The sequence below is a fragment of the Fusarium verticillioides genome, chromosome 8, assembly GCF_000149555.1.
Source record: "Fusarium verticillioides 7600 chromosome 8, whole genome shotgun sequence".
Taxonomy (NCBI): domain Eukaryota; kingdom Fungi; phylum Ascomycota; class Sordariomycetes; order Hypocreales; family Nectriaceae; genus Fusarium; species Fusarium verticillioides.
The window spans coordinates 701,360-724,638 of NC_031682.1; the positions used below are offsets into that span (position 1 = coordinate 701,360).

The 23,279-nt window shown below is 49.4% G+C and overlaps 11 protein-coding genes across 11 annotated transcripts; 7 read left to right on the forward strand and 4 right to left on the reverse strand.

Annotated features, from left to right (window-relative positions):
- Window positions 1-411: 411 nt before the first annotated feature.
- FVEG_07518 (hypothetical protein) lies at window positions 412-2,705 on the forward strand. Its single transcript, XM_018896168.1, has 5 exons — window positions 412-604; window positions 675-1,291; window positions 1,347-2,000; window positions 2,056-2,193; window positions 2,247-2,705. The coding sequence occupies exons 2-5, from the start codon at window positions 1,166-1,168 to the stop codon at window positions 2,556-2,558; spliced, it is 1,230 nt and encodes a 409-aa protein (XP_018753588.1). The 5' UTR covers window positions 412-604; window positions 675-1,165; the 3' UTR covers window positions 2,559-2,705.
- A 526-nt stretch (window positions 2,706-3,231) lies between these two features.
- FVEG_07517 (ATP-dependent Clp protease, protease subunit) lies at window positions 3,232-4,788 on the reverse strand. The gene is made up of 5 exons (XM_018896167.1): window positions 4,169-4,788; window positions 4,100-4,118; window positions 4,024-4,049; window positions 3,835-3,976; window positions 3,232-3,784 (listed from the first exon to the last, which is right to left on the reverse strand). The coding sequence occupies exons 1-5, from the start codon at window positions 4,469-4,471 to the stop codon at window positions 3,333-3,335; spliced, it is 942 nt and encodes a 313-aa protein (XP_018753587.1). The 5' UTR covers window positions 4,472-4,788; the 3' UTR covers window positions 3,232-3,332.
- On the forward strand, window positions 4,457-5,929 carry FVEG_16132 (hypothetical protein). The gene has a single exon (XM_018905368.1). It carries the CDS (start codon window positions 4,512-4,514, stop codon window positions 5,865-5,867), a length of 1,356 nt encoding a protein of 451 aa, XP_018753586.1. The 5' UTR covers window positions 4,457-4,511; the 3' UTR covers window positions 5,868-5,929.
- A 94-nt stretch (window positions 5,930-6,023) lies between these two features.
- FVEG_07516 (hypothetical protein) lies at window positions 6,024-7,278 on the forward strand. Its single transcript, XM_018896166.1, has one exon. The coding sequence runs from the start codon at window positions 6,316-6,318 to the stop codon at window positions 7,099-7,101; it is 786 nt and encodes a 261-aa protein (XP_018753585.1). The 5' UTR covers window positions 6,024-6,315; the 3' UTR covers window positions 7,102-7,278.
- A 377-nt stretch (window positions 7,279-7,655) lies between these two features.
- On the forward strand, window positions 7,656-9,869 carry FVEG_07515 (dihydroxy-acid dehydratase, mitochondrial). Its single transcript, XM_018896165.1, has 2 exons — window positions 7,656-7,929; window positions 7,999-9,869. Exons 1-2 carry the CDS (start codon window positions 7,862-7,864, stop codon window positions 9,725-9,727), a joined length of 1,797 nt encoding a protein of 598 aa, XP_018753584.1. The 5' UTR covers window positions 7,656-7,861; the 3' UTR covers window positions 9,728-9,869.
- On the reverse strand, window positions 9,686-11,377 carry FVEG_07514 (hypothetical protein). Its single transcript, XM_018896164.1, has 2 exons — window positions 11,121-11,377; window positions 9,686-11,072 (listed from the first exon to the last, which is right to left on the reverse strand). Exons 1-2 carry the CDS (start codon window positions 11,149-11,151, stop codon window positions 10,135-10,137), a joined length of 969 nt encoding a protein of 322 aa, XP_018753583.1. The 5' UTR covers window positions 11,152-11,377; the 3' UTR covers window positions 9,686-10,134.
- A 995-nt stretch (window positions 11,378-12,372) lies between these two features.
- On the forward strand, window positions 12,373-16,164 carry FVEG_07513 (kinesin family member C1). The gene is made up of 7 exons (XM_018896163.1): window positions 12,373-12,593; window positions 12,650-12,824; window positions 12,871-13,010; window positions 13,100-13,334; window positions 13,815-13,940; window positions 13,990-15,692; window positions 15,742-16,164. The coding sequence occupies exons 1-7, from the start codon at window positions 12,579-12,581 to the stop codon at window positions 15,799-15,801; spliced, it is 2,454 nt and encodes an 817-aa protein (XP_018753582.1). The 5' UTR covers window positions 12,373-12,578; the 3' UTR covers window positions 15,802-16,164.
- A 193-nt stretch (window positions 16,165-16,357) lies between these two features.
- On the forward strand, window positions 16,358-17,657 carry FVEG_07512 (hypothetical protein). The gene has a single exon (XM_018896162.1). The coding sequence runs from the start codon at window positions 16,611-16,613 to the stop codon at window positions 17,529-17,531; it is 921 nt and encodes a 306-aa protein (XP_018753581.1). The 5' UTR covers window positions 16,358-16,610; the 3' UTR covers window positions 17,532-17,657.
- Window positions 17,658-17,878: 221 nt separating this feature from the next.
- On the reverse strand, window positions 17,879-19,562 carry FVEG_07511 (hypothetical protein; the record flags this gene model as incomplete). Its single annotated transcript, XM_018896161.1, has 2 exons — window positions 17,879-19,469; window positions 19,525-19,562. 2 exons carry the CDS (start codon window positions 19,560-19,562, stop codon window positions 17,879-17,881), a joined length of 1,629 nt encoding a protein of 542 aa, XP_018753580.1.
- A 1,158-nt stretch (window positions 19,563-20,720) lies between these two features.
- FVEG_07510 (superoxide dismutase [Mn], mitochondrial) lies at window positions 20,721-21,467 on the reverse strand (the record flags this gene model as incomplete). The annotated part of the gene is made up of 3 exons (XM_018896160.1): window positions 20,721-20,843; window positions 20,892-21,359; window positions 21,420-21,467. The coding sequence occupies 3 exons, from the start codon at window positions 21,465-21,467 to the stop codon at window positions 20,721-20,723; spliced, it is 639 nt and encodes a 212-aa protein (XP_018753579.1).
- A 631-nt stretch (window positions 21,468-22,098) lies between these two features.
- FVEG_07509 (hypothetical protein) lies at window positions 22,099-22,640 on the forward strand (the record flags this gene model as incomplete). The annotated part of the gene is made up of 2 exons (XM_018896159.1): window positions 22,099-22,307; window positions 22,358-22,640. 2 exons carry the CDS (start codon window positions 22,099-22,101, stop codon window positions 22,638-22,640), a joined length of 492 nt encoding a protein of 163 aa, XP_018753578.1.
- Window positions 22,641-23,279: the final 639 nt, after the last annotated feature.

Genomic DNA, 23,279 nt, shown 5'->3' on the forward strand with positions numbered 1-23,279 from the left:
AGATGTTGTGAGATGACTGATTGTTATCATTGTCTCAGTCTTTTACAAATGATATTTCATTCTGTTATGATAAGAACCATTTGCCGACTTAACCAGTTCATCTAGAGTTTGTAAGGTAGGTGGCCTGAGACTCTACACCACTGATCCATGACTACCTGATTGTTTGAAACCGCATATCTCCCTTTCCTGCAATTTGCCTTTGACTCGTTCCCAGTTAGCCCGCCCAGCAATGACAGACGGGTGGATTGAAAAACTCAATCATTCGACCGGCTGATACTCTTGTGAAGTATCTTGAGATCTCTCTTCTTCACCCGGTTGCTGTGTCTTCACCTCATCTCTAGCCAATGTCTCTATTGATCACAGTGACTGTCATCAAGGTCCTAATAATGTATTCTTCCCGTATCTGTTCCGCACTTCAGCTCTAATGTCGGTCCGAATATCATGAGCTGCATGTTTCTGTTTACCCAAGATCCGCACCACTCACCCGGCACGTTCATCCCGACTCCCCTGCCAACATCTCAATCAAGAAGAAACATACCAGGTAGTAACAGTTCATCCGACCTGAGGAAAAACGCATTGAATCGTCTTGTTTCAACAAGGTTGTGTAAGTTTACATCATGTTTGGTCCGCTTATTAAAGGGTCACCAAAACTGTTTCGCTAATCCTCAACCCAGTCAGGAAATACTAGCCACACCTCCGATTGGCCCGCAAGTTCATCATCAACCTCACTTTGCAGCAGCACCATTCAATTCATCGAACGACTTCCAAATACGCGACGCAGAGGAAGGTAGTACTCGGCTTGATCCTCGGTGGATCACCAGCGCTGAAGCGGTAAAAAGAAGTGCATTTTTCCATCTCTATCTGGGGAAAACGGGAGTTACCCATGAGCCGCGCCAATTAGTACGAGTTTGACGTCGTGTGATTTGTTGATCAATTCCGATCTGAGACCTTCCCCGGACTTGTTTTTGTGGAGGTGTCGACTTAAACGACTTTGAACGAGTTTAACCAGCGGTTGTCTTATTAGCCGGCAGCTCAAGCATCATGAAGTGCCGTACCAGAATTAGACCATCATGTTCAAGGGTCAAGTGTATATAAGGATCATGTTCCCAGTGTCTTTTCAGTCAATATCTTGTACATACTCAACAACAGCTTTAGTGTCTTTACAATGTTCTTCAATACTCAATCTCTTGGTGTCGTGGCTCTCGCCGGATTAGCCACGGCTGTCCCTTCAGGAAAGCATCTTCAAACTCGTGAAGTTGGCAAGCTTCCTGCTCTTGGCTGGAACGGTTGGGTGAGTTCCTCTCGAGTATATCATTCCATGTGTTCATCGCTAACAGTATCACTAGAATCAAGGACAATGCAACGCAGCTAGTGAGAAAGTTGCCCTTGCTACAGCCAAGACTTTCATCAGTCTGGGTCTCAAGGACGCTGGATACCAATACGTCAACATTGATGACTGCTGGTCTACAAAGCAGCGAGACTCCAATGGCAACCTCGTCCCTGACCCTGCAAAGTGGCCAAGAGGTATCAAGCCAGTTGCCGATGAGATCCACGCAATGGGTCTAAAGTTCGGTCTTTATGGTGACGGCGGTGTCAAGACTTGCGCAGGTTATCCAGGAAGTCAAGGCCACGAGCAGCAAGATGCAAATCTTCTTGCCAGCTGGGGTGTCGACTACTGGAAGTACGACAACTGTTACACACCCTGTAACACAGGCAACGCTGCCGATATCCAGACATGCCCCAACAACCAAGCTCCTAGCTCTAAGCCTCGGTATGAAAAGATGAGGGATCTCCTTAAAGCTACAGGAAGGGACATCCTCTATTCGCTTTGCAACTGGGGTTATGATGAGGTTTGGACTTGGGGTGCTCAGGTCGGACACATGTGGCGAATGAGCCAGGACAACTGGGGCAAATGGGCGGATGTTGTCCGTATTGCTAACCAGGCGGCACCTATCCTGAAGTACACTGTACCCGGCCACTACAATGATCTCGATATGATGGTGAGTCTTGACACTGCCTTGGTTGCGAGAGAGTATGGGACTGACCAGAACCTAGATCCTTGCAAACGGTGCTCTTACCCCTGCTGAGGAGCGCACTCACTTCGCCATCTGGTGTATCACCAAGTCTCCTATCATTCTCGGAACCGACATGACCAAGCTTAACAGCGATGAGGTCAAGTTGATCACAAACAAGGTACCTACAACCATTTCCCTGGCCGTTCCTGACAACTGCTGACTATGCTCCAGGGCCTTCTCGCCGTCAACCAAGACTCGCTCTCCAAGCCTGCTGTGCCTTTCACCCCTCCCAACACTCCCACCAAGGGAAGCGGCGAGATCTACCCTTACTGGTCGGGTCCCATCTCAACCGGAACAGTTGTCGCCATCGTCGCCAGCAAGGGCAACTTGAACACTCAGCTGAACCTCAAGGACGTTCCAGGACTCAAGGATCAGGAGTATTCGTGGACTGAGCTTCTGACTGGTGCTAAAGGAAAGGGCAAGACTGTTTCCGCTAACTTGCAGACACACGATGTTGCCGTCTTCCGCATCGACCACAACTAAGCCCATGAGTTGAGACTTTTCGAAGTGTATATATTTTGAAAGTGTATCTACGATTTCACGTACAAAGATTGTTGGAGGATGCTGCTACACAAGACTGATTAGTGGGTAGGCAGTTAGTACATAGCATGAAACTTGGTTCAGCTCAAATCTTCTCACTACCTTTGTCTTTCTTTATCGACCGAGCCCTGAAATTGGAATTATTAAAGCCTGGCATTCATATCTGGTGTTGTTTAGCTCGGCAGATGTGGCACGTTCCAGGCCGATATTGAACAAGCTGAACAAGCAACCATAATCCTCTCTGACATAAGAATCGATAGTTAAGGCTAAATTCCATACCCGCGGTGACCTCATCTTTGATAAATAATAACTTGTTCTACTGCTTTCAAATGTGAGAAAGGATCAGTAGGATCCGCGGGCGAATCTTCTCTCAACAAGAGCGCAGACAGTGAAGCCACCCTGCACCATGACTTTTTCTCAAGGGTAATTGAAGTAATCAATAATGAGGCGTTGCTCTCTTGGCCATTGAAGTATGGCCATCTTGTCATACCTGATAATTAGACAAATAGGGATGCATGCTCATTATACCTGAGAATGTACTCCTGGTTAAGAGAAGATCCAAGGACCAGTGGCTGAGACCACTGCTCTCAAGAACATGGAAGCAGAACATGACCATGGGCTGATTACCACGAATGTCCGGTTCAAAGCAAACTCGACAATGTATTTCATAGACGCTTATTGGCAATAATATACATCTTCAACCCAAAGGTTCAAGTCTTAACTCGTCTGGGGTGTATCGGCCCAGCCCTGCTTCTCCTCTTTCTCTTTCTTCTCTTGCTCAGACTCAGGTCTCTTCGTCAAAATCTCATCAATGACTCCGAGTTCCAAAGCTTCCTCAGGAGACAAGTATTTATCCCGTTCCATTAGATCATTAATCTCCTCAAGAGAATACTTCTCATGGCCCTTTGCCTTGTTGAGGTGATACTGCATGATTCTATTCGACTGCTCCCGTGTCTTCTGGATCTGGTTTGCGTAAATCATAATGTCAGATGCCTGTCCTCGAGTGCCGCCGAGTGGTTGATGGATCATGATCGAGCTATGGGGGAGAGAGAATCGCTTGCCTGCTTCACCCCCAGCAAGGAGGATTGCAGCCATTGACGCGGCACCGCCGACACACACTGTTGATACTGGTGACTTGATGTAGGTCATGGTATCGTAGATTGCCATTCCTTTATTCTTTGTGAGCCTCGATTGTAGATTGGTTACCGGGTGAACCTACCTGAGGTGACCGAACCACCAGGAGAGTTGATGTACATCGTGATCGGCTTATCGGGGGTATCGGACTCGAGCCAAAGCAGCTGTGACACGATCGAAGCAGACATGTAGTCGTTAACTTCACCATTTAGGACGACGATACGTTCCTAGAACTGTTAGCAACGACAACTCAATGGCCGGAGCTTGTCCTTACCTGTAGGAGCTTGGAAAAGATATCCCCTATAACCCATCAGCTTCTTGAACCATCTGCAATACCAGTTCGAACGAACATGTTTTTCTTCCGGCAGCCTGCACTTATTAGCTGCGCGCATGCAACAGATTGGACTGAGGTAGCTTACCGACGACTCCTCGATGTAGGGCATGGGAATGTTGCCCATTGGTGACATTGGCGAGTTTCCAGAAGAACTGGAGAAGCCAAAAGCTCTCACATGTTGTTGCGACACGCCGCGCAGCACGCGCAATGTTCTCGGCCGTAGAAACATGATCGCGAATGTATGTGAACGGTGATGTAAGTTTACGGACCGGGGCCGGGCGGAAGTGGTGGGGGGAAGCTTGACGAAGCTGTGGCTCTTATCGATAACGATCCGACCGTGGGAGAAATTTGGCTGTTCATCCCCAAACGCCTTGCGACAAACAAGCATCACAGGTCGACGATGAGTTGGTTATAACACCACGAGCGCCATGAAGAGATACACAAAGGCCTGCACTGGCCATATTCGAACTTCTGGGTTGCCGATCGATTGCCAAACACGATGGCTTTCCTATGACAAATCCGAATTGAGCAAAACGGCCCTCTTGAACCAGATCGAATCGGAACTTGATCGAATGGCGAGCGGCAAACGAGCGAGAATCCATCCTGAAGACAAGGCTGTAGACACAGATGCCGGAAGATTACCGATATCCCCCGTGATGGACTACAAGTTCATGCAGGCGAGGCGGCGTACGAAGAAAGCGATGCCCACCGCCATATCAGGACAATTTCGGAAGAAGCTATCAAATAACCCATACGCAGAGGCATTGATGGGTCCGACAAGATGGTGCAAGAATACGAACGCTTTCCTCCCCAGATATTTCTTACAGGACTTCGAATTGGTCGAGCATCCAGATCCTGAGGAGAAGAGCCACTGGTGGGCACCAGGTCCATTTTCTTTCTTGAGAGTCAAGCCGACAAGAGAAGAGCGAGAAGTGGAGATCGAGACCAATGACTTGAAATCAATACGGAAGGGGATTGAAAGGGCACGGAGGCAGATCGGACTAATACAAAACGAAATAAAAAAAATGGCTACAGAAGCCACTTCGACGAGAGGCGACATATCAACGGAAGCCAAAACAATGTCGACCCAAGAAACACCAGGAGACGTAGGTGCCAAAATTGAGGCAAGCACAGAATTAGGCATTGAGGACCTTGAAACAAACGAGGGACTGATAGAACGACGAGCGCGCATCGTCGCCTACACTATCGCGCGCAAAAGCCTGATCGATATGATCGGAGGAGTCAGTGGAAGGAAGGGTAGCAGGGGTTATCAAAAAAAGATGAATTCCCACCAAGGCATGGCATACCTTCCACATGATGTCGAACGAAAGATTTTCCGAACAGACATGGGCGATGTACTCCTTGGGATGTTTCGACGCCTGGCTGTCGATACACTCATCACACGCTCTTGCAGGGAAGGTTTATGGGCGCCACACAAATTCATAAGGCCAGTTGCCAGCTGGGAAGAGGCGAAGAGCATTCCAGGAGGTGGAGCAATTCTTTATATTCCCAAGGAGGATATGGAGGATAAGAACAGTTATGCGACTCTTGATGTAGAAGATGCTTCTTATGGCAGTAAGATGGCAGTTCATGATCTGCGATACTTACTAGGAGAAGAGCTTGAGAGGTTGAGAGAGAAGTCAGAGGTATTCCGAGACCATGAGATTTTGGTGTTGAAGAACTTTAGAAGTGGAAGCATGAGAGCTCTACATCTGCTTCTCTGGAGACTGCAAGGATACTTGGCGACGCCTCAAGTTGAGCGCATTGAGGGAAAAGAATACTAAGCATTGTAAAATAGAGATACCATGAATGAACAATAAGATGAAGCGTATGGTCTGTCGGGCGAAATATGATGTTTGTCTGGCCGGCCTCCAATCACGGCCCGGCCCCGCAATTGCCGATGGCGCCAGGTGTCACCGCCGCCGATAGACTCCGAAGGTCATAGACTCGGTAGCACAGCGCTGTGATTATCTGTTCGGTACCCGTGTATCGGACCTGTTAGATATCCGTTTATTCTTTGCACTCATTTTCGAAGAATATTCTTTTGTTCTCGTTTGAGCGAATTATTGTTCAGCATTTGATCGTTTGCAGGATTTGATCTCAGCATACCTTCCTAGATAAGGATCACGCTCAGCCAAGTTCTTACTCTCACTCACCATACACAACTCGAGTAAGAACCAAGCACAACGAAATTTGCAACTGAGGGGATCGAATCAGTATTGGACATCGACCATGGACACAAATCCTGAGATAGTCCAGCCTGCGGACTGGCAGACCGGTGAAGCTGTCCCAGTCTTTCTCATCCACGATGGCGGCGGCACCACATTCTCATACCACTGCCTAGAACCTCTCTGCCGTCCAGTCTACGGCATCTACAACCCCAAATTTCACAGCGGCGAGCCTTTTGACGGCGGTCTCAGCGACATGGCAGCTCTCTACACAGGCTGGATCAAAGAAACCGTCGAAAAGCCCGACTTTCCCCGACGTCGCAACGCAGCTGGAAAGATCCGACTTCTCCTTGGTGGATGGAGCATGGGCGGCCACTTGAGTCTTGAAATCGCAAAGCAACTTGAAGATTCCAACATCGACGTTATCGGAATTCTCATGGTCGACACAATCTACCCTCACAAGTTCTCCAGTGAAAAGCGCAAGAGGCCCAGCGAAGACTCTAAGGAGGGAAAGAACAAGAACCAGATTCTAGCGGATCTAGCGATGGCCGATGCTCGCCGTATGATTCAAGCTTGGACACCTCCGGTCTGGGACGAAGGACGTCGGCCCCGGATTAGTCTTCTCCGGGCCAAGAAGGCCGTGCCCTCGCCGGACGGGACTGATCTTGTGGACTGGAGCCGTGAGGAGCGGAATCTGGGGTGGGACATGTACGACAAGAACTTTTTTGCTGATGTGGTGGATATTGAGGGGCATCACTATGAGGTTTTCAAGTTTGAGTTTATTGAGGATATCTCGAAGAAGATGAAGAAGGCACTGGATGATTTGGAGTGGGTTGCTTTGGATGGTTGAATTGCCAGTGAGATGGAAGGTCAAGATGGGGCCTGAAGACTTAGACGAAGACATGACCAGTGGTTTAGCTGTTTATTCCTTTTGACACTGATGGTTACTAGAATACGAATGAGACTTGACAGAAATAGATAGTACAAAAGTAATAGAAGTTATGAAGATACATCCAGAACATTGAACACTTCAATGATACATATAGCAGGGGTCTGTATCCGTATGGTCCGCCGGTGTCGCTCTCAGCTGGTGACAAAGATGACAGAACCATGCATTCTCTCCTCAACACCGACAGACTGAATGTAATAAGAAACAGCATCTACGTATTTGAATAGAGACTCACAAAAGAGGCCGAATCCTCGGCATCATGGACGATCTTACATTGCATCCGTAGCTTCAATCAGACGAGTTCAGTGGATAACTCTATTCAAAGTGGACTCCAACGCTTAAGCCTCTCTCCGGACTTGAAGCACCTCCCCCGAAGAACCATCTCCATGAGGTCACCCAACCAATCAAATCACTCCAATTGTCATGCGGGGAGCTCTTCGCTCCCTGGGCCTCTCCCCTCTCCCAGTCACAGGGAAGATCACAGGGAACCTAAATTCTGGGAAACAAAACCACAGCCGACATCGCAAGCCTGAAAAAGTCCACACCCTCATCCCACCGCTTTTACTCAGGCGTCGGACTCTTTTTCTTACGCCATTTGAGTTTGTGGTTGAAGCTTCAATTGACGGTCTTCTCACGTGAAAAAGATTAAAACGTCGTCATTATGCTTTCTAGGTCGTTGTTGAGGTCTAGAGCTGTGGGAGCTTTCCCCCTCTCTGCGAGGAGCAATGGGTAAGTTATTCCATCTCAAACAAATCAATTGAAAGCTCAATTATCTTCTGAATACTGACTCCTCTGCAGACGCTTCTTCTCCGCCTCTGCCCTCCGCGCCGATGACAAGATCAACAAGGTCTCCGCCAACATCACCCAGCCCAAGGCCCAGGGCGCATCCCAGGCTATGCTCTACGCCACTGGTCTCTCAGAGGATGACATGAACAAGGCTCAGGTTGGTATTTCGTCCGTTTGGTACGAGGGAAACCCTTGTAACATGCACCTCATGGACCTCTCCGCCGTCGTCAAGGAGTCCGTCGCCAAGGCTGGTCTTATTCCCTATCGATTCAACACTATTGGTGTCTCTGATGGTATTTCCATGGGTACAACTGGTATGCGATACTCGCTCCAGAGTCGAGAGATTATCGCCGATAGTATTGAAACTGTCATGAATGGTCAGTGGTATGATGGAAACATCAGCTTGCCTGGTTGCGACAAGAACATGCCTGGTGTCGCCATTGCAATGGGCCGTGTCAACCGTCCCAGTATCATGGTCTACGGTGGTACCATTCGTCCTGGCTGCACCAAGCAGGGCGAGTCCATCGATATCGTTTCCGCTTTCCAGGCCTACGGTCAATACATCACAGGCGAGATCACCGAGGAGCAGCGATTCGACATTATCCGAAACGCCTGCCCTGGTGGTGGTGCCTGTGGTGGCATGTACACTGCCAACACCATGGCCACCGCCCTTGAGACTCTTGGTCTCACTCTTCCCGGTAGCAGCAGCAGCCCTGCTGAGGATCCTAGCAAGAAGGCTGAGTGCGAGAGCGTTGGACCTGCTATCCGCAACATTCTCAAGGAGGACATTCGACCTCGCGACATCATGACTCGCCAGGCCTTCGAGAACGCCATGATCGTCACAACCATCCTTGGTGGCAGCACCAACGCCGTCCTGCACCTTATCGCCATTGCCGACTCTGTCGGTATTAAGCTCGACATTGAGGACTTCCAGAAGGTTTCCGACCGCACTCCCTTCCTTGCCGACCTGAAGCCCTCCGGAAAGTGGGTCATGGCCGATATGCACAAGATTGGCGGTACTCCCGCTCTTCTCAAGTTCCTTCTCAAGGAGGGTATCATTGATGGCTCTGGTATTACCGTTACTGGTAAGACCATGAAGCAGAACGTCGAGAACATGCCCGGCTTCCCTGAGGACCAGACCATCATCCGACCCCTGAGCAACCCTATCAAGCCTACTGGCCACATCCAGATCCTCCGCGGTTCTCTCGCCCCTGGCGGTTGTGTCGGTAAGATCACCGGTAAGGAGGGTCTCCGATTCGAGGGTAAAGCTCGTGTCTATGACTCTGAGCCCGATTTCATTGCCAGTCTCGAGGCTGGTGAGATCAAGAAGGGTGAGAAGACCGTTGTCATCATCCGATATGACGGTCCCAAGGGTGGTCCCGGTATGCCTGAGATGTTGAAGCCTTCTTCCGCTATCATGGGTGCCGGTCTCGGAAAGGACGTTGCTCTTCTCACTGACGGTCGCTTCTCTGGTGGTTCCCACGGTTTCATCATTGGTCACATCGTCCCTGAGGCTATGGAGGGTGGCCCCATCGCTCTCGTTGAGGACGGTGACACCATCGTCATCGACGCCGAGACCCGAGCTATCGATCTTGTCGTCCCTGAGGAGGAGGTTGCCCGACGTCGCAAGGCCTGGAAGGCTCCCGCTCCTCGATACACCAAGGGCACACTGAGCAAGTACGCTCAGCTTGTGAGGAACGCCAGTGAGGGCTGTGTCACAGACAGCGGTCTCAAGAACTAAAATGGCTCACGAAAGCCAAAAGATTTGTCAAATGTAACGATGTAATTTCTGTTTAATAGGATGGGAAAAGGCGAATTTAGATTTTTCTGGGTCAGAACTTATATCCCAATGTTTTTTTCGTTCTTCATGCCTTCAAAGTGCCTCCTCGCTGATACGTGAAAATGCTCTGGGCTGACAAGTCTACCTAACAAGCTATAACGTAGAATGCGTATCTTGAAACAACCAGAAAAAGACCAACCACAAGAACAAAACGCAAATCCACGAATGATTGTGGGTATTAGGCCGACTGAATAGAATGACCTCCAATAGCTCCTTGCAATGCGAACTCCTAATATAACTTCACTTCAAACGAAGCCATACCCTGCTGATCATATCAACCATAGATCTTCCAACTCTTCCACAAGTACTTATTTCTTTCCGCTCAAAGCGTCCACGAAGGCTGCCTTGTCCTTCATTGTAAGACCAACCCGCTTGACGCGGCTTAGCCTGGCGAGTGCCTCGCCTACTCGATCGAGAACACGTTGCTCGTCTGGGGAAACGCCGGAGCTAGCATCACCGCGGTTGCGTAGCTCGGACGATGAAGGTGTTACACCGTTAGTCTTTGCGACAGAGGTGTTGATCTGGCCTTCAGCAATGCGCACACGAATGCATGTCGTAGGTCGAGAGAGGAGATCCCACAAGAAGCGGAACCACTTTCCAGGCACGGGTGTCGTAATGTCGGAGGGCGTGTATCGAATGCTGACAGGGAAGATATGGATGTCGGCTGGTGTTTGAAGGATGCTAGGGCTGAAAGGCAGAATAGCCTTGCCATTGGTGGTACCACATTCGGGGAAAACAGCAATGACCTGTCCCGGGTTGCTGTCCAAAAGGTCCTTGATCTCGACGAGTTTCGCATTCTTAGGGGGGCCAGTCTGCACAGGCGAGAGAGCTGCCAGAACTGCACTCAGCAAGCTCACACGCTGCACCTTGCGAGTATTGGGATACGAAATGGTAAAGATCGGGTCGAAGATAGCAGCGAGGTAGATAGCATCGATAGGGCTCGAAAAATTGGCAGCGATAACTGAGCCAGGGTGCGGGAAACGCTCGCGGGGTTGGTCGGCGAGGGTGCCACGTTTGACACCGTCGAGCTGAAGGTCAATCCACCATATCCCCGGTATGGCCATCAACCCCCATAGTGCGACCTTTCGAAAGATAACTGGCAGAGGGAGGAAGTGGAAGAAGAGGAAGTAGCCGAGGAAGTAAGCGACGAAGAATGGGAGGCGGAAGAGGAAAAGAGCGGCGTGTGAGAAAGTCGCGAGCGCTGATACGGGCGTCGAAACGGGAAGAAACGGCGCAATGCCCGTTGCTACGAAGGATTAGCATGTGAATATTATTAATCCATCGAGAAATTTACCTCTGTCGCGGAATTGGCTGTATTTTTCCATATTGTTGGTGATCGTGTGTAAGACAAGGACGAAGAGGTCGGGCGGAGGGGTAAAGCAAAGCTATCGAGACATGGAAGAGCTTGGGAGCTATCTCTTTATGTTGTGTTGCCAGCGACGTGTGATGAAGGCGATTCGGAATACCGTAGCGAGGACTAATGAGACGGCGTTGCGAGGTCAGGTTCTGCGACAGCGCATCTACTGAACGTCATGGCATGGATCGAGGGTGACATGTGAATGTGAATTCTAATATGTGGCCCCCACGTTAGTCTGGCTTGCTCTCGCAAAGTGCGCTGAGTCAGCGATTTGGAGATGTTTTTGGATTAGACCCTATTGTTATACAGATTGATGTGCCTCTGAGAAGAGCATTTAATGATTTGTTCATCTGTGCAACTGTCTTGCAACTTCTATCTCAGTGGACTGCCATGCCAATTCGTACAAACAAAATGGTGGGTGGCCAGGATAAATTACTGGTAATGGAAGAAGCTTGAGTTCATGGTGGAGTGATGACTTGGCAGCAGCCTTCAAAGCTCCGACAAGTTCGGAGCCCGATATTCTTGGCTCATCCGTCACATCTTCCATGATCTGAAAACTACCTAGGTACATGCTAACTGTAGAGAATGAATGTCAAGAGTCCCTGCCAATTACAATCGTGATTGACCTATCTGTACGGACATCTTTGGAAGTAGTTCCATTGAGAGTCTATTGCTCTCCCTATTAACACATATGCTTCTGAGCTTTATTCCAAGACCAAGAGCTTGGTATACTGAACCATTACACTGGATCTGTCTCAATGCCAAGGCGTCTCTGTTCGTTTATCCAGGTCTGAGCTCAAGGTATATTTGAAAGTGCCAGTGTATCCAATTGTTTCTGAGGTAAAGCCATCGGCACTGAACACAATTAAATAAACTCAGGCCCTGGCGCGACGCGTTGCAGACGTTTTGCCATTGTCTGCAACATGATGTATGTGCCAGAATGCTACGGCCACTGCGAAAAGAAGCAGAGGTAGCTTCACAAGACTAGGTATTGATAATTCATCAACAACATTCTTTAGAAGGGTAGCATTTTGTAAAGCACTCCTAACTTACCACTGGTGTTGCAATACGGCTCATTGGCTGGTGGGGTATCTTCAGATGCGACTCGGACCCATTGCCCCGGCAACCTGTTTACATAAACAACTAAACGCTTCGAACCGTCAATCTCCAACCGAGCTATCCCGCATCAGGCTCTTCACGAAACCAACCATAATATCACGTAGCTCCCCATGAGCTAGAGACCAAGCGTGTACCGATACCATTTTGCTTTCTACGCTACTCTTTTTTATCCTTCGCATATTCGCAACGCCTCCTGCTACCGCCGTTCATACGGGTGCTTCACTGCTCCTTGTTTTCCATATCTTGGTCCCTGTGTTTGGGCGCATTGTTTTCACCATGGAGGAGAATCCGGTACGTTGTTTACTTGGGACCCTCATGTTTCAGAAGCTGATGATTCTTGAGTTCAGACATTTAGGAGCTCCAAGATTAGTCGACTGCCGGCACCGTCGATGTCGATGTCAATAGGGGCTGGAGGGGCTGGGCTCACGGAATGGAGCGAATCGCAACATAATGCCCGCATTGCATCGACGGCAAGTTCGTTGTCGGCTCTGAAGAATCTGAAGCGAGAGATTCCTCAGCCAGGTACGCATAACGAGCGCCTGTGGTCGTTCTCTCTGACACGATACAGCATCGCAATCTGACCCGAAGCGCAAACCTCTTTCTGATCGCGCCCTCGAATATCCTCCAAAGCCAGCCTCACATGTTCCCGCCGCGGCTGGTATCAGATCAAATATGAGGCCTCAGAGCCTGGCTGGAATGTCCTCTGGGGTAAGTCAAGATCTCTGGTACCCTCGCTATCAGAGGGCTTGCTTCTGCTGGGTTATCATGATCGCATGACAGCTGCTAATTCTCCCCAGCTCAAGCAACCCTCGGCCACCCAGTCACGATACGGCGCATCTTCAAATGTCTTTAGCAGAAACCAGGCCGCACGAAACGGTGCCCCGACAGCCACATCACGAGTCAATGGAGTGAACGGCGTCAATGGCGTCAACGGACGTCCTGGCCATGCCCGATCCAAGAGTCAAGCGCCTCGGCCGCGTACGGCCCATGCTCTCCGCGAAGAAGACCGATACGAAGCCCCAACCAACAATGGTACGACGACACTCTCGCAACATACATCTCAACCTATCACCACACTTCCCTACAACAAGATCAGAAACTCACAGTCTTTTGCAACATTACCAACGATTAGAGATAGTTCTCTGACTTCAAGATTCCTTGAAATGAGTCTTGATGACGAAGCCCCTTCTGGAAGTCAAGCGATTTCCCGACCACTAACACGACAGTCTTCACATTCTTCAACCAACTCACATATTTCTAATATCACATGCAAGCGCCGTGGTAGAGATGACCAGAACAACATGTCAGCTTCAACCTCCCGACAGACTTCGTCAGAGCGGCCTTAGGCAGTCCCTCTGAAGCCGCCGACCACTGAGAGAATCAAGAGGAAGCTCCATGAGTTCGAAGAGTCTTTATCTTTATCGCCGATCAAACAATTCACATCCCCCGTCAAGAACACCTCTCCTAGCAAGTCGTTTTTGAACAAAGATTCTAATCTGACATCATATGTAGCCTGGGACGTCGATGGCCGAGTAGTTGATATGGAGTCTCAATTCAAAGAGCTCAAGGAGATGGTGAATACTACACTGAGCGAACGAAAGGGACAAGACGATGCTCTTGAACTTGCCAAGAAGCGAGGTAGGTAGTATCGTGGGTTGGGATGTCCAGCTACTAACCAAGACCACAGTGCAAGAGTTGGAGGGTGACAGAGAGAAACTTGACCTGAGGAACGACGCACTCAAGTCCGATCTTGACGCAGCAAGAGAAGAGGGACGCCAGATTCGACATGAGATGGAGAAACAGAAGTGGGAATACCAACGACAAGTGGATGACCTGGAACGAAAGCACCGAGAAAGGATCGACGATATGTCAAGGCAACATCGAACAGCAGTCGACGAGCTTCGAAGGGAACTGGACCGACTGAAAGAGCAAGAGACGAAAGACCACGAGCAAAAGATCGAAAGCCTGACTAGAATGTACCATCAAGAGCTAGCCGAAGAGCGGCAGAAGAAGGACCGCGAAATCCAGGAACTACGACTCCGGATGGGCAATGAGCACCAAGACATGGGAATGGCCATCCAGAAGAAGGATCGGGAACTTCAAGAAGTCAACTCTCAAGTGGAAGGCCTTCGAGGAGACCTCGAGCGAGAACGTACCCTGAAGAACAGCCTACAGACGAACATCGCCGAGCTTTCAGCAGCTAACACAACCCTCGAGGCCAAGATCAACTCACTAAAATCGCACGTCGAATTTCTGGAATCTGACAGTAAGGCACAATCCGACTCGTTTGCTAGCATGGAAGCGCGTCTCCAAGAAGCTCTGCGCATTGCAGAAGAGGCCCAGCACAAACTCATCAAGGAGGAGACAGAACGCCGAGTGCTGTTCAACAAGTATCAGGAGCTCAAGGGCAACATCCGAGTCATGTGTCGTGTGCGACCTGCACTTGGCAATGGTGAGGGCGAGGAGGCCAAGATGTTGTTCCCTGATGACAAGACATCTGCGGAAATCGTTCTGGCTGGTCCTGAGGAGAAGAGCAGTTTGGGACAGATCACACGAAAGAACTACCCGTTCGAGTTTGATCGCGTCTTCGTTCCTGGCACTCAGAACCAGGAGATCTTTGGCGAAATCTCCCAGCTTGTTCAGAGCGCTCTTGATGGATACAATGTTTGTATCTTCTGTTATGGTCAAACTGGGTCTGGAAAGACACACACCATGTCTTCAAACGATGGTATGATCCCTCGTGCCACCCACATGATCTACGACACCATCACCAAGCTCAAGGAGAAGTCTTGGGAGTACACAATGGAGGGCTCATTCGTTGAGGTGTACAACGAGGAGCTCAACGATTTGTTGACGCCAAATGAGCGATCGGCGAAGAGGCTCGAGATTCGACATGACGAAGCTCGCAAGCAGACAACCATCACAAACTGCACGTCAGTCCGTCTCGACAGCCCGTCAAGTGTGGAGACGATGCTTGAAGAGGCGCAGAATAACCGATCAGTGGCTGCCACCAAAGCCAACGAGCGTTCATCTCGTTCTCACAGCATCTTCATCCTGAAGTTGATCGGAGAGAACTCTGCTACAGGGGAGCGCTGCGAGGGTACGCTTAACCTAGTCGACTTGGCTGGTTCCGAGCGTCTCAAACACTCGCAGGCCGAGGGCGACCGTATGAAGGAGACTCAAAACATCAACAAGAGTCTCAGCTGTCTTGGTGATGTTATTGAGGCCCTTGGTCGAGGTTCAGGACACATTCCATACCGCAACTCCAAGTTGACACACTTGCTACAGTACAGTTTGGGCGGCAACAGCAAGACGCTGATGTTTGTCATGGTGTCGCCTCTTGAGCAGCATCTGAAGGAAACATTGACGAGTCTTCGATTTGCAACAAAGGTATGTCTCATCTATCAAGATCTTGTCAAAGCAACGCTAACAGGAGTAGGTGCACAACACTCATATTGGTACAGCCAAAGCTACCAAGAAGGTTCGCGATTCTACATAGGCAGGGCCACTATCGATCACGAACAGGGAGGTCGAGCGTCAATAATGGAGTTGTGTTTATTTTTTGTTGCTTTTGAGTTGGGTCATCAGGATAGCGTCTGGAACAGAGCATCCAGAGCAGGGAGTTGGGGTGCATATATGATTGAGTGCTGTCGCCTGGCCTACTGACACTGGTTCAAGGCCAGCTTATGATGTGTTTGTTAGGCGAGCAAGGCTATTGATTGATTTCTGGACATGGGATTGGTAGTGGAAGCTGGTTGAGCTAGCTGTGTCGATACGTGGAGATTGTATATATCAATACAGATATGGTTACGACAGGGATCTATGATGACTGGCAACAAGAAGTATCTTTCGTGTTCGTGCTAACATTGTAAGTGATATTGCCAATGAGAAGTATACTACTGTTGGTGATAATTTCTTGGTGTTTCAGGGCGTTTGTTGGTGCAGCCAACCGTTAACCGCCGATAGATTAGCCAATCAGAAGCTACGAATCCCATGCTATCAACCACGGATTGAGTTGAGCGTTGTTCTCTTTCATCTTGCACTTTCAGGTTTATTTCATGATCTCATTCCTTTATTCACCACAGCGATTTACTTATAGAGCTAACTAAGAGCTTCTCATTCTAGCTCGTGCCTGAAAAGCAAGCATTGAGTTGGTTGTGGAATTCACGGGCTAGTGCCTTGCTTCATTGTGACATTCGGCTTCACGGAATGAGTGAGAGAGTAGCCCTCCACCGTCTGAGAGTATGAGATAACGAGGCCTTGTATTGAGGCTTGGTGAACAATTGAAAGCTCTAATTGTGCACTTCTATGCTCATCTACCTTACGCTTTGTTCACTCACGTGGCATCTCGGACTCATCGACACCAACGCTCATGACTATTCCTCACCCTCACAAATCACCATAACCTCTTCAATAACGATATCCGACATGTCCAAAACACCAACAGGTCTTCAAGACTCAATCTGGGCCATAAACGGCCGCTCCCGCCTCGTAAACTCAGCCCCCTCAACGCGCTCATCTTCACAGCCCATAGCACGCGCATCCTCACAGCCTTCACGACCCCCACCATCCTCAGCCCCTCCAAGAAACCCAGTTTCCATAACAACATCAACTACGCGCTTAAACCCAACACAGGCTTTCCACCGCTTCGAACAGGCTTGTCAGCGCTTACGGTGGAAGTACATCGATTTACAGACTTCATACCACCGCGCGTTAAATCCAGAGGAATTCGGGTTCTTGGTCACAGACGCGGAGCGGAACTTTAAAGTTGACTTCCATGAGTTTTACGCATGGATTGAACAAGCGCTTGTTCTGCTTCTCATGGTTTTCGGTATATCAGTATCGCGTGGTACTTTGTACAAAACGGGAAATCACACGTATCACGAGAACGTGCTCACAGAGCTAGAAATGCCAGATTGCCCGGTCCACGAAGCGCTGGGCAGAGGGGAAGTGAACCAAGCACTTCGTAAGGCGAAAGAGCTTCGGAATCGGTGGAAGGATGTTACCGAGGGCAAGGAAACGCCGCCGTTGAAGATGTATGATCTGACGTGGCTTGTGGGACAGATCTTGGGAGGGTTGGAGGTTGGGTACGGGATTGCGGCGGGGAGAATGCAGGACACGGTGCAGAGGCATTGGGATGACGATGATGAGCACATGGGCATGGGAGAGGTTCACGGGGATGATGAGTGGGAGTGGATGGTTGAACCGATGGATTGGGAGGTTGCGTAGGGGTAACAGGAATCTTTGAATTGGATGGGTTGGCGTGAATATGCATGGCGTAAGATAGATATTCATCATCTGTAGACATATCGGGTACTTCTAATGGATCACAGAGAATTCTACCACCTATGAAACATCATGTCCAGGGCACCATGCATGGACAGACACTTTCACAGCAAGGAACACTTGTAAACCAACCCCGTTGTATTTTCTATCAATTATCTACCCCCATCAAATGCCAATACCAAGGTAAGTATCCCATAAAAATAAAGACCCAATCAAATAAGTAGAAAGACATCAAGTCATTCAAAAGAAAGAAAGAAGAAAGCATGAAATGCTATTAGATCTCCTCACCATTAGAAGCCCCATCGCTTACGAACAGAACCTGGCTCGCGGTACGAAGGAGGCTCGTAAGCGGGAGGCTCATACTTGGGCTCCTTTACACCAGTAGTGGTAGACGACTCCTCGGTGACCTTGCTTGTAGTAATGAGAGTGGTAAAACCAGTAGCTGCGTCTGCGCTGGGGGCGAAAGAAGCGGAGGGCCAGCCGCCGTTGGAGCTAGGTCCGAAGTCATAGCCCTGAGGGCCGGTTGACTCTGCAGAAGGTACTGGTGTTTCGATGGGTTGAGAGGGAGTGACGATCTCGGAATCTGTTTGAGCAGCGGTGGACTCGATGGGGATGAACTCAGTAGGAAGAGTGGTCTGAACTCCAACAGCAGTCTCGGTTGTGCTCTCGAGGTATACGGAAGTTGACACTCCAGCTTGACCCTCTGATGTCTCAGCAACAGGAGCTGTAGTCTGCTCGATCACCTCGGATGTGGCAGAGGTGTACTCAGATTCGAGGGAAGACGCCGATGTGAAAGATCCAGCCAAAGCAGAAGAGTCAACGCTGGCATCGGCTGTGCTGTGGATTATGGTGGTGTTGTCGTAGATGTTAGTGTGCTTGGTTGATGTGCATGGCGTAGTGGTGGATATCTCAGCTTCAGTTGTGAGTGTAGATACTCCAGCGGCTGTGGAGGCGGCAGTTGGAATAGTAGCCTCGGAGCTGGCATACTCAGTTGAACCAGGGCTCTGTCCAGTCTCAGTACTACCACCACCAGCTTGAGAGGATGTGTCGATGATCTCAGTGACCTCCTCAGATGTGGAGGCCTCAGCTGAGCCAGTGTAAACAGTCGAGATACTCTCCGTGAGTGTGACCTGACTGGTGATAACCGACTTGAGTGTGGCTGTAGAGACTCCTTTAGGGATAGTAGAAGCGCCAGTGTCTTCAGAGAGGGCAGAGCTGCCCTGCTGAGAGACGTAAGTCCCGGTGCTCAAGCCCTCAGTTGCAACAGACCCGGTATCGGAGGGAGCAGACTCAGAAATTTTTTCAGTCGTGCCCTCAGAGAGTGTTGTAGACTCTTCGCCCTGAGGGAACTGAGTAGTGCCAGGTGCAAGAGCAGAAGAGTCAATACTCGGGACAAAAGTAGGCATAGTCTCCAGGTTACTAACGATCTCGGAAGTCACCTCCAGAGTGACAGTACTGGTTGAGTATCCGTCTACGGTAGAGTTCAACCCAGATGAAGTGCCTTCAGCGAGAGCACTTGACCCAATGGACACATCCGGCTGGGATACGACACTGGAAGTCTCGGGGATGGAGGTGTAGGAAGTAGAAGTGTTGGCGAAGATGCTTGTAGAGAAAATAGAAACAGTAGGGAGGGAGATGACGTTGGTGAGAGTCTCAGACTCAGACAGAATAACCGAAGAGCCAGTCGGAAGTTCAATACCAGAAGAAGTGCTAAGATACTGGGTAGAAGTACACTGAGAGACGGTAGTGTAGCAGGAGAGAGCACATTCTGTGACAGTAGCTTCAGCAGGAGGATAGAACCTCAAGCCAGCGGAGGGACAGTTGGTGACGGTAGATGTCTCTGTCACAGTCACAGTCTCCTGTGCACAAACAGCCAGTGCCCTGTGATAGTCAGCATCTATCCCAGCCGAAAGAAACAACAAGAAACAACACGTACCAGAGCACCACGAGGGTGCGGCGAGCGAGGAAAGACATTGTTCGGAAAAGCGAAGATTCCAGAAGCGAGTGTATTGAGAATATGTCAAATGAGTTGAACGAATGACAAAAGAAGCGCCAGATGATTTCCAGTGGTCTCACTCTGAGGATAATTCTCTCTCCTCAAAGTCTTGCTTCAACTCGACTCTTTATACCTCTCATTGAGGCCTCGCACGAGTTTACCTAACCAACCAACCCCCCTGATGCCGCATCCATGCCGTGGTACCGGAAAGACCGCGATGCTATTATTAAGGAGATGTGTCTATCCGCGCTGTATGTTTCGTCTAGCCGTCTAGGAGATTATTCTACCCGTTCCGTTGGTGGACTGACTTCGGGTTCCGGCAATGCCATTGTGTTGGATGTTTTTGTTTGTTTGTTTGCTGAACGTCTCGTACCGTGGCGACGGGAGTCGTTACCGTCTCCGATGCTTCAGCCCGGTTTTGCTTCCCGTGAGATCAAAAGTGGAGGGTAGATTTGGGATTATGTTTGTGAGTTGGGCAGGGTGAAGCGGGTGAGTCAGTATAACGTCTCACTGTCACATCCAGCGACAACGTATAATACAAGGCTTTGCCATCTTTCCGCAAAAGTTCTTGATGTAAAGCGATCTCAACTTCCGATCGTGCGGGATCGTGAAGCTCACCTATGCATGAATGCTGTAGCACAGACACGACACAAGCTTCATATTTACAGCTGAACAAAACAGATCCGGAAATACACAAGAAAAGCTTGTACCGAGATACAGCGGCATTGTAACTTACATTCATAGTAGCACAGTGATTTCACGACAGGCTGCCTCAGACCGCTTTTCGTTTGGTGCGTGTGCACTTTTAGATATGTGGCGTGGATAGACATGCATGCATACGGGAGGCTGCATATTCCTTTGGTGAAATTGCACAGAACGCAACGGGCTCAAGAAAAGGGGCTTTGGCGGTCAGTATAGACAATACACGACGTCCTGCTGCACGAGTCAGATGCATGGGTAGCCACCCGAGACTGAGTGTCACGAGTAGAGCACGTTGCCATGGTGTTTGAAGGTTTCACTGCATACTGAGGGGAAAGCTTGAGATTGAGTGTTTTTTCAAATCATTGTTTGTGCTAAATTGACGGGCTAAGATGTTGATCACAATAGCTTTGTGCTTTTTGTGATATCTTCTTTGCTTAGATGGAGGCGCGGAGGACTTTGAAGGCGTCCTCGCGGGAGCCGGTGAATCGAGCCTCGGCAGTCTTCCAGTTGATGACGTTCCAGATGTTGTCAACGTAGGCGGCCTTGCCGTTAAGATACTATCACACTATTAGTCGTTTTCTTGAATTGTTTGGAGTAGAATGTACCTGGAGGTAGTAGGCATGCTCCCACATATCAACACCAAAAATAGGAACCTCTCCTCCAACAACAGGATCCTGATCCTTCGTCGTGACAATACGAAGACCATGCGTGTCCTTAACAAGCCATCCCCAACCACTACCCTGCAGTCCCAGCAGCGTCTTCTTGAACGCCTCCTGGAACGCCTGAATGCTACCCCACGTCTTTGAGATCTCAGCGCTGAGTGTAGGAGCACTCTCGGGCTTGGCGTCAGGAGAGCTAGAAGGGCTGAGATTCTCCCAGAAGAGAGAGTGGTTGATGTGACCGCCGCCGTTGAACTTGATGGCTGATTGCAGAGCGATCTGGCCGGCGATGTCGTTGGTAGAAGTAGCGGTTGCGTAGTTCTTCAACGCGGCGTTGAGGTTTGTCACGTAAGCTTGGTGATGCTTGCTGTGGTGAAGTTCCATGATTTGAGCAGAGATGCTGGGCTCAAGGGCCTTTTGTCATGGTCAACTTTCTCGTACTTTCATGCTAGATATCACGGCGGGGAACCTCACATCGTAGGCGTACGGCAACGCCGGAAGAGAGTAAGTACCAACAGACATTGCGGAGAAAGACTGAACGTTGTCAGGAAGAGCAGTGTAAGCTTGATTCTGATCGGAAGCAGAGTCAGGTTCAGAGGGCGACGAGGAGGAAGTTGAGACAAAGAAGAAGAGGGGTAGCAGCGGGATCCTAGAGAAGAGCATGACGAAGAGCGATTGCGTCAGAGCTAACAATTAATAATATCTTATTGTTGCGTGCTTCCACGGTAGTTTAGTTGGTTGGTACGTATTCCGGGGGCTCGAGTTCATCAAGGTGCCGGGTTGCTTGCTTTGGTGTGTTGTTGATGGACAAGAGAGTCGCACTAATTATTGCGCAAACTTGCTCATACTCGCTAACGCCCCAGAACCTTGTTGCCTATAAAGGTTGCCCAATTGGGAACGACACTAGGGCTTGCGATGCGGTGATTGGTTCTTGGGTATGGCTTGGACTTGTGTGAGAGACTATGAGAGAGATACGGCAAGTTTCAGACTACCAGCTAGTAGTGAGTATATCTTGTATGTGATAGTTATATTTGTTTCTTCTTGATGAACCGTTCTCTCCATTTTATATTTTTATCTTGATCATTTCATATCTGCTCGTCACCAAGTTTCAACTGTGCATTTACGCTCTCGAGTCTAAGCCATCGACATCACCATGTGCGGCCCAGAATTCACAAACAGACCTCGAGGCGGCGCTCTCGCAGCTCTCAATCCTCCCATCAACTCCATCTTATTCAACATTTGCGGTGATCTCGCGTTTCACACTCCCGGAAGTCCGTCGAGCTCAAGAGCAACGCACGCAAGACTCACTCCAAGTGAGGAGTGCAGTATGAAGGGCTTCTCCGACTTATACGTTGTCATTCAGTGAGTCTCATATTTCTGCTTTCCAACGGTCCAAGGTTAACATCTGAAAGTTCTAGTGGTGACTTGACAAGAAACGCCAGCGAATGTGGACTCTTCTGCCAGTTTTCTCTCCAAACGACCCCGACATCTCGCGAGTATGTTGAGTTGCCGCTTCAAGGACCATTATCACTTGAGGTTGGCGGTGATGGAATCATAGGGAGACGCGTTTCAGTGTACTCACGGCTGGCTTCTGGAGACAAGATCGTTGCTGAAGGCATCGTGGGCTTCAATTTCATGAGCCAAGCAGCACCTGAGGAGACGTCTTGTCCTTCATCGCCGTCACCATCGCTGTAGTGAGGAACCTCTTTGGCTTGCGGCTGCAGGTCCATGATTTGACAGACAAATGACCATCTGTCGGTAAACGAATTGAAATATCGAATGAACCTGAAGGCCTTGAGCATACCCATGTGAATCTGGACAGGCATCTCGCTGCGGATGTGAAGGGGCGTTGATATAGACAGAAACACTCTTAACAGAACGACAAGCTGCGAATGCGCACGCAATAAGCGAAAATCGAAGTTTCGCCGTTCCAAGAGGCCCCAGGGAGACTTGATGAGAGAGAATGCTCTTATATAATCTGACCAGAAAGATCGCAACGCCATGTCGCCAACCCCTCCTTGATTTCATGCTTAAAACTAAGTTGCCCGACGCTGCGCCATCCGTCCTTCGCAGGTACAATAGCCTGACTCTGATACCAACTCCAAATTAAAAAGGGAACCCTGATTAAAAAGACGCCAGAATGGTGATGATGATGAGGATGATTAACAAAGTGAGCCAATCCACAGTGTTTCTTGTTCCCGCTCAAAGCGAAACGCATCAACCTTGATGGCCCTGGGTTCAACGACGGATATAAGGCATTGATTGACATGGATGGTTACACTATCAGCACAACACTAAACACCATCATCGTCAACAACAAATCACTTCTACCAA